This window comes from Moschus berezovskii, chromosome 9 (genome assembly GCF_049115385.1).
Source record: "Moschus berezovskii isolate FMDL1 chromosome 9, NW_MosBer_1.0, whole genome shotgun sequence".
Lineage (NCBI taxonomy): Eukaryota > Metazoa > Chordata > Mammalia > Artiodactyla > Moschidae > Moschus > Moschus berezovskii.
The window spans coordinates 78,741,046-78,749,653 of NC_142468.1; the positions used below are offsets into that span (position 1 = coordinate 78,741,046).

Below are 8,608 nucleotides of genomic sequence, written 5' to 3' on the forward strand. Positions count from 1 at the left end.
TTAACAAATACAAATGCCATTTTTCTGAAACCACTATTTAACTCAGGTCTGCTGTATTGAATAGATCATAATTCTTGATTCACAGTATATTCTCCTAATTTTTCCATGTCCATGTTGAGTTTGTTTGCTTGTTTATATAATAGTAAAACTATACTTATAAGACATTGCCCAGTCCAAGATCTAAACAGATGATAATAATGGACAACTGCTTATGTGTTCATCCTCACACAGAATCTTGGCTTTCCACAATTGAGGTTACATTTTGGGACATAGTTTTATTACGTATACAAGTTCTTGCAAAATATACTGTTATTTTTGTAGTGCTCTTCATCTTATAAAATTTATGCCGAGAGGATCTATTTGAGGCTTTTTATTTCTTTATTTCTATATTTTACTAACACACATTCATGTCATTTTATATAGTTGTACTTTGTTAAGATTCTATCACTATGTTTATAGGCATTGCTGTACATTTTCCTTGTATACAGATACAAGAGTTTACATTGAGCATACAAATGGGAGTGAAATTGCTGCACCATAGAATATATGTATATCAAACATTAAAAGAGAAGGCCAATTGCTTTTTACAGTGATTATGTAAGTACACGCTTCCATTAGTAGCGCATCGAAAACACACTTGATGCACCGACTGTTTATTTATAAAATCTATTTTTACATTTTTTCTTCAGATAAATTTAGAAGACACTGAACTGAATGGAAGAAGTAAACCAGTCTGTGGTGTCTGAATTTATTTTTCTTGACCTGTGTGACTCATGGGACCTCCAGGCCTTCCTCCTAGTGGTATTTTCTTCACTTTACTTGATCACCATTTTAGGCAATGTCTTCACTGTGCTCCTAGTTATTGCTGACCTTCACCTCCACTGCCCTATGTACTTCCTATTAGCAAATCTGTCATTCTCTGACTTATGCTTTTCCTCAGTAACCACCCCTAAACTGATCACAGACTTTCTGAAAGAAAATAAGACCATCTCCTTCAGAGGTTGCATGTGTCAGATGTTTTTCGGACATTTTTTTGGAGGGGGTAAGATGGTGCTCCTAGTGATGATGGCCTATGACCGCTATGTGGCCATCTGCAAGCCACTCCATTACTCCAGCATCATGAATACACAAAAATGTGCATTCGACTAGTGATGACATCATGGATCATTGGCTTTGTGCATTCAATAAGCCAACTAGCTATAATTACACAACTGCCCTTCTGTGGACACAGAAAATTGGATAGCTTTTTCTGTGATATTCCATTGGTGATCAAGTTAGTCTGCATGGACACTTATATTCTAGAAGTGTTGACAAATGCTAACAGTGGGGTACTTGCAACCGTTTGCTTCATTCTGTTGCTCATCTCTTACTCTTATATTCTCCTTACTGTCCGCCACCAATCAAAGGGTGGGGCCTCCAAGGCGCTCTCCACCTGCACTGCCCACATCACAGTGGTCGTGTTATTCTTTGGGCCTTGCATCTTCATCTACCTATGTCCACTCAGCATCACTTGGGTGGACAAGTTCCTTGTTGTATTTTATGCGATCATCACACCACTACTAAATCCAGTCATTTATACTTTAAGAAACAAAGAGATTAGAAATGCCATTAAGCGGCTATGATGACTTAGATTTCTTTTGGTATTTCATCATTTCAAATTATCAGAATGTCTACTGTGAGTGCACTAAATTGGCCACACCTACCCTGTTACTTAAGACTGGGAAGAGTTCCCGATTCACATATAGAAATCATGTGTATCTCTTGATGAAAATTGTGTGTCAATTCTTTAGGATTCTAGAATTGTTAAAATGAGTTCCTGTTTGGAAAATTTGGCCAGTCTTTTGAAGTATGATTTTGATTGTTCTCAAGAATGACTTGAAATTAGTAAGAATGTTAATATTTTATATCACTACTGTTACTATTATTTCAACACTGATCACCATATCAGGGAATTTTCTATTATCCTATGCATTTCTTTTAGCAGAACATTTCACATAGACCTTCTCTAAAGTTTTCTTTAATAAGCTACTGCATCATATTGCTCTCTTTACTTTTACAAAACAATAGTCACCAATTAGTTAACATTCTAATTACCTTCTATAAACATATCTATAAAAGTAATCATTAAGCATTCCTAATCATATTCAAAAAGTTGAATCATAATCATAATCTGTATAGAGCTTTGTTTCTTCAATATCATGTTTTGTGAAACACTGTAATTGTCTTTAAATGATGTATATGAAATACAAAGATGGCTATATTAACAACCTTCAGAGATTTTGCTTTTTTCCTTCCAATTCATAAATAGATTAGGCAGTTCATCATATAGGTAGGTAAAAAAATTTAGTTTTGTAATAAACTATCCATTTAATTCATTTCAGTGTTCAAATAGCCTGCAAAAACAGGATTATATACAAAGTTTGCAAGTTACTCATTACTACATATAACAAAACTTTTCTTCAGAAATCTTCCTCAAAAATTTATACAAGTTTACATCCATTTATCTGAACCCATGGATCTAGTTATATCTCAAATTTATATCTCAAATTAGTGACATGTATGCTAGTCACTCAGTCGTGTCCAACTCTGCGACTCCATGGACCGCAGCCTGCCAGGTTCCTCTCTCCATGGAATTCTCCAGGAAAGAATACTGGAGTGGGTTGCCATTCCCTTCAGGGCATCTTCCTGACCCAGGGATTAAATCCAGGTTTCTCGCATTCCAGACAGATTCTTTACCATCTGAGTCTCCAGGGAAGCAAAAGATGACATGGTTCTGTGTATTTTGTAACATTCCCAATAGAAAATCTCAGGAATAGACCCTTATTTAAAAGAATTGCTATTTTCATATGTGTATGTATTCTGACATTTTTGTTCTTTTAATCTCTCTTTACTCAGTTTGGATAGTATCTATTGACTTGTCTTTGAAGCCACCTAGCCTTTCTTCTGCTGTGTCCAGTCTGTTTTTAAATCAAGCCCCCTTAAATTCATAATTGCATATATTTAATTTTATTTCAAAACATTCCTTGGTTCTTTCTTAGGTTGTTTCTCTGTGAAAATTTTTTTAGGTTTTCAACTTCTTAATGTCGCTTTAGATTATACGAGTTATACTCTTTGCTAATATCAAGAATTGAGCCATCCATAGTCTACTTCTATTATTTTCCTCTTAATTATCAGTTGCATATCCCTGCTACTTATATATCATATATTTTTTTTCTATTTTGAATACTGTGTATAAAAGAATATTTAGCTCTGGCATGATATGTGTGTGTGTAAGTCACCCAATCATGTCTGACCCTTTGCGATCCCATGGACTGAAGCCCACCAGGTCCCGCTGTCCACAAAATTCTCCACAAAAGGATACTGGAGTGGGTTGCCATTTCCTTCTTCACAGGATCTTCTTGATCCAGGGATCGAACCCAGATTTCCTGCATTGCAGGTGGAATCTTTTCCATCTGAGTCACTATTCCTCCACAAATTATCTACTCCCTCTTCTAGGAGGCATAAAAGAATAAGGTGTGATCACTTCAATCCAATCAAGGACTAAAGCCTATTTGAATCTGGACTGTAAATTTTATAAGACTTAGTACACCTCAGGTTTGTTCCTGTTCCTTGGATATATCCCTTCCAAGTTTGAATGATGATTCTACTAGATCTTTTTCTCCTCAGTCTGAAAGAATTCAGGTGATTCAGTTTTGCCCTTCAGAAATTTTATGCTTAGAACTTTAGTCTTCTTCCTTCTCTTGCTATTTTGAAAAAGTATGGAAAATTACCCAAAGAGAAATCTGGCTTTACATTGTTCTTTTTAATTAAGGTACCTAACAAGAATCCATTAAAAATACAAATAAAAGCAATGAAATAATTGTGAACAGGAAAAATATAAAATGTAGAACTGATTGATAATCTTAAATGAATCTTGGATCACCATACTCAAACATTGGGTCCTTTCATAGCTTTGCAGGAAATTTGGTTCAGTCTTCTAGTTATCAAACTATAAATTAAATTAGTTTTGTTATTTATACAGGTTATACACAATAACACATAGCTGAGACCCATGTTTTGACACAAAAGAGTTATATAAGATGAGATATTAGAGAAAAATAGTCAGCAAATGATTTGGACAGAATGACTGTTAGCTAATGATAATACCAGCCAGGCTATGGTCAGACCAACATGTTCCAATGTTGGAGGAATATTCTTTGATGGATTAAGTCATAATTTCAGTAAATTGTAAAATAACAACATATTCATAAATTTCCCTGTCCACAGCCAACTCTAGATGACTTGAGTCCGAAACTGAGACAAGCTAGGGTGAGATTAGTAGCCAGAGGCCAAGCTCATGAAATATATTATGAGGCTCTCCCAGATGCTTTTCTTCTGCCATGTGTCAATCTCTTTATTATGCTACCTTATCCATCTCCTGTCCACTCCACTGCTATTACCCTGTTTTGTTTCTGCAGGTTGTAAATCCTCCCTCACACATTGTTTTGTCTTTCAGAAAAAATATGATTTTTTCACATCCTAGCTTTAAATCAAAGGAGAGTTAGATATTTCACAACTCCCTCAAACTTTTGACAATATTAGTTATAAGTTAATTCAATTAATTGAAATAAACTGATTAACTGAATCCAAGAAGGGTGATGTATAAGGCCATACACTCGGCAGATTCGAAGTGTATAACTGACACTTTTTCAAAAATTTCTACCAAGCAATTCCTGGGATTAATCTGGCTATCAAACAACTTGCTACCTAAAGAGTTCAATGTAACCTCATAATAAATGGTCTAGACTGAATACTATAAAATGGTGACTTTAGAAAAAAAATCTCCAAATTTTATATATTTATTTAAGCATTTTTATTACATGAAGTTGTTTGAGGAAATTGGGCTTCCATGAGTTACTTAGGAGATCCTCCTCCAAATCTGAAGCTGACTACACAGTCTCCTCATAGCCATCTTCATGTCCTTGTTTCTCAGTGTATAAATGGCAGGATTCAGGATGGGTGTAACCAAGAAGTCTAAAATGGCAAGAAACTTATCCACTGGGACCGTGGGAAATGGCCACATGTAAACAAAGATGCATGGTCCAAAGAACAAAACCATCACAGTGATGTGTGCTGACAGAGTAGAGAGGGCCTTGTGCAAACCACCTGAAGAGCGTTTCCATACAGTGACCAGAATGAAAATGTAGGACATAATCAGTAAGAAGAAAGTGCCCATGGATATGAACCCACTGTTGGCAGTGAACATGAATTCCATTCTGTAGGAATCTATGCAAGCAAGCTTGATAAACCAAGGAAGGTCACAGTAAAAGCTGTCGATTTCATTAGGACCACAGAAAGGCAAATGGATCACAAAAGCTAACTGGACCACTGAGTGAATGAGGCCAATAGCCCAAGCACCACACACAAGCAAAAGGCACACCCGTGGGCTCATGATGGTCAGGTAGTGCAGGGGCTGACATATGGCCACATATCGGTCTAAGGCCGTGGCAGTGAGCAGCACCATCTCAGATCCACCCAGGGTGTGAAGAACAAATATCTGGGTGACACACCCCTGGAAGCATATGGTTTTGTGCCCAAAGTTCAGGTCAGAAATCATCTTAGGAACTGTTATGGTAGAAAAACACAAATCAATAAATGAGAGGTTGGCTAAAAGGAAGTACATGGGGGAATGTAGATGAGGGTCAAAGGTCACTGTTAGCACAACAAGAAAGTTCCCTAGAACAATTATTACATAAAACACTGTAGAGAAGGCAAGGAGGAAATGCTGCACTGGTCTAGAGGTACAAAGTCCCAGGAAAACAAATTCAGACACAGAAGTGTCATTTGCTTTACACATTGGCTTGGTCTGGCGATACCTAAAGATTAGAAACAAAATATAACCAAAGCATTTATGAAACATTTTTATTAAAGAAAGAGATTTAAACTTTTATCAAATATGGTTTTAAATCAGAAATCTTCACTAACAGCCATTAATATATTCTGAAAATATAATGCATTAATTTATTTCTTCAACTAACTCAGCTAATGAGTGTAACTGATATTCCTAATGAGTATCCACTATATTCCAAGTTCAATGTCAAGTTCTGAGGTGAAACAGTAATTCCGACTTTGAGAGTAAACGGACTAGATCTAGAGGGGTAGCTACAGGTAGCTACATAGATTTAATGAATTTAAATACAGATACATCTCTGACAACTGATTTCTGGGAAAAGAACAGAGGGCTGTGAGAACAATATGACACATCACCATCATACTTACTCAGACTCTGCTAAATATGAGTTATTTTCAAAGAGTAAATACACTAGTCCAGACTTTGGAATGCCATGTGTAAAGACCCTGAGACACGAAGGCCAGTGAGGAAGGAAGGTGAATGATTGAGCTCAGGAGGAGAGACAGGCCAGACAGGATGGAATCTTGTATCCATGATATGAACTTTGTTTATTATCCTAAGAGTAGTAGAAAATCTGGGGGATATTCAGTTGTAGCTGATAATTTTTTGCTTTCAAACAGTTGCAAAAGCTTCAATGTAAAGAATGGAAGGAGAAGGTAAACTTAGAGTGACTTCAAGAGACTATTGAATAATCATTTTCATCCGTAGACAAGTTGAATTATTCAACCAATAGTGTTGGCACAACAGATAAAGCTTGGAAACATGTAGATTATTGCCTCATCATAAACTTAAAAAGTTTCAAAAGGATATTTAAACATCAAAAAAGGGTAACAAACCAAGAGAAATAAAAATAATATTTAAGGAAACATTTATGGTGGAAAACTCATCTAAGAATATCTCTTATTAACAAATGAGGGAGGAAAAATAGTTGGCACTATCCAAAATATTCAGTCTTGTTATACTTAGATATAGGTGGATGTACAAAATTTTGTATAAATATCTACATATAGATATCTTATATGGATATATAAACACTATAAAATAAAAAACACACTCTGAAAAAGAAGTTATAAAATATCAGACAGATGACTAACATTTCTATTATGGAATCAGTTCCTTCAGAAAAATAAAGAAAGGAAATGTGATATACAAATTTTAAAATAAGAAAAACATATAAGACTACCAACTCATAATAAGTCCCAATAGTTGATAGTCATATGAAAGTAAATTTTCACTAGTAATCAAAGAAATGTAGAGAGGATTGCTCTGGGTCCTATTCTGTACTAACAAATTCAAAGGTTCAAAAAATTGATGACATCATGGATGAGGCTGTGAGGAGAAAGTCATACTCATACACTGATAAAAAGAATGAAAACTGATGCAGTTTCTTTAGAAGGCACATTAGAAATATATACCTAAACTTCAAAATTTTCCTTACATATGACTAAGAATCTCAATCAAGAAAAAATAACATATACACATTACTATATATAAAATAGATAAACAGCAAGGAACTAGTCTATAGCGAAGGCAACTATATTTAATATCTTATAACTGCTTATTTAACTTATATGCAGAGTACATCATGAGTAACGCTGGGCTGGAAGAAGCACAAGCTGGAATCAAGATTGATGGGAGAAATATCAATAACCTCAGATATGCAGATGACACCACCCTTATGGCAGAAAGAGAAGAGGAACTAAAAAGCCTCTTGATGAAAGTGAAAGAGGAGAGTGAAAAAGTTGGCTTAGAGCTCAACATTCAGAAAAGTAAGATCATGGCATCTGGTCCCATCACTTCATGGCAAATAGATGGGGAAACCGTGGAAACAGTGTCAGATTTTATTTTTTGGGGCTCCAAAATCACTGTGGATGCTGATTGCAGCCATGAAATTAAAAGATGCTTACTCCTTGGAAGGAAAGTTATGACCAATCTAGATAGCATATTAAAAAGCAAAGAAATTACTTTGCCAACCAAGGTCCGTCTAGTCAAGGCTATGGTTTTTCCAGTGGTCATGTATGGATGTGAGGGTTGGACTGTGAAGAAAGCTGATCGCCGAAAAATTGATGCTTTTGAGTTGTGGTGTTGGAGAAGACTCTTGAGAGTCCCTTGGACTGCAAGGAGATCCAACCAGTCCATTCTAAAGGAGATCAATCCTGGGTGTTCACTGGAAGGGCTGATGCTAAAGCTGAAACTCCAATACTTTGGCCACCTCATGTGAAGAGTTGACTCACTGGAAAAGACTCTGATGCTGGGAGGGACTGGGGGCAGGAAGAGAAGGGGACAACAGAGAACAAGATGGCTGGATGGCATCACCGACTCGATGGACATGAGTTTGAGAGAACTCTGGGAGTTGGTGATGGACAGGAAGGCCTGGCCTGCTGTGATTCATGAGGTTGCAAAGAGTCAGACACGACTGAGCAACTGAACTGAACTGAATAATTTTTAAAGCAAAAAAATCTGGAAAACAGATTATATAAATATGTATATATAGATATGTGCTTCCCTTGTGGCTCAGCTGGTAAAGAATCCTCCTGCAACGCGGGAGACCCTGGTTTGATCACTGGGTTGGGAGGATCCCCTGGAGAAGGGAAAGGCTACCCACTCCAGTATTCTGTCCTGGAGAATTCCATAGACTATATAGTCCATGGGATCGCAAAGAGTCGGACACGACTGAGTGACTTTCACTTACTTACTTACTTATATATAGATATATAC

General features: G+C 36.3%; 1 protein-coding gene and 1 pseudogene across 1 annotated transcript; one reads left to right on the top strand and one right to left on the bottom strand.

Moving 5' to 3' along the window:
* The first annotated feature begins 714 nt into the window (after positions 1–714).
* On the top strand, positions 715–1,622 carry LOC129560953 (olfactory receptor 4K3-like; annotated as a pseudogene).
* A 2,808-nt stretch (positions 1,623–4,430) lies between these two features.
* LOC129560952 (olfactory receptor 4F6-like) lies at positions 4,431–5,836 on the bottom strand. The gene has a single exon (XM_055433236.2). It carries the CDS (start codon positions 5,834–5,836, stop codon positions 4,898–4,900), a length of 939 nt encoding a protein of 312 aa, XP_055289211.2. The 3' UTR covers positions 4,431–4,897.
* Positions 5,837–8,608: the final 2,772 nt, after the last annotated feature.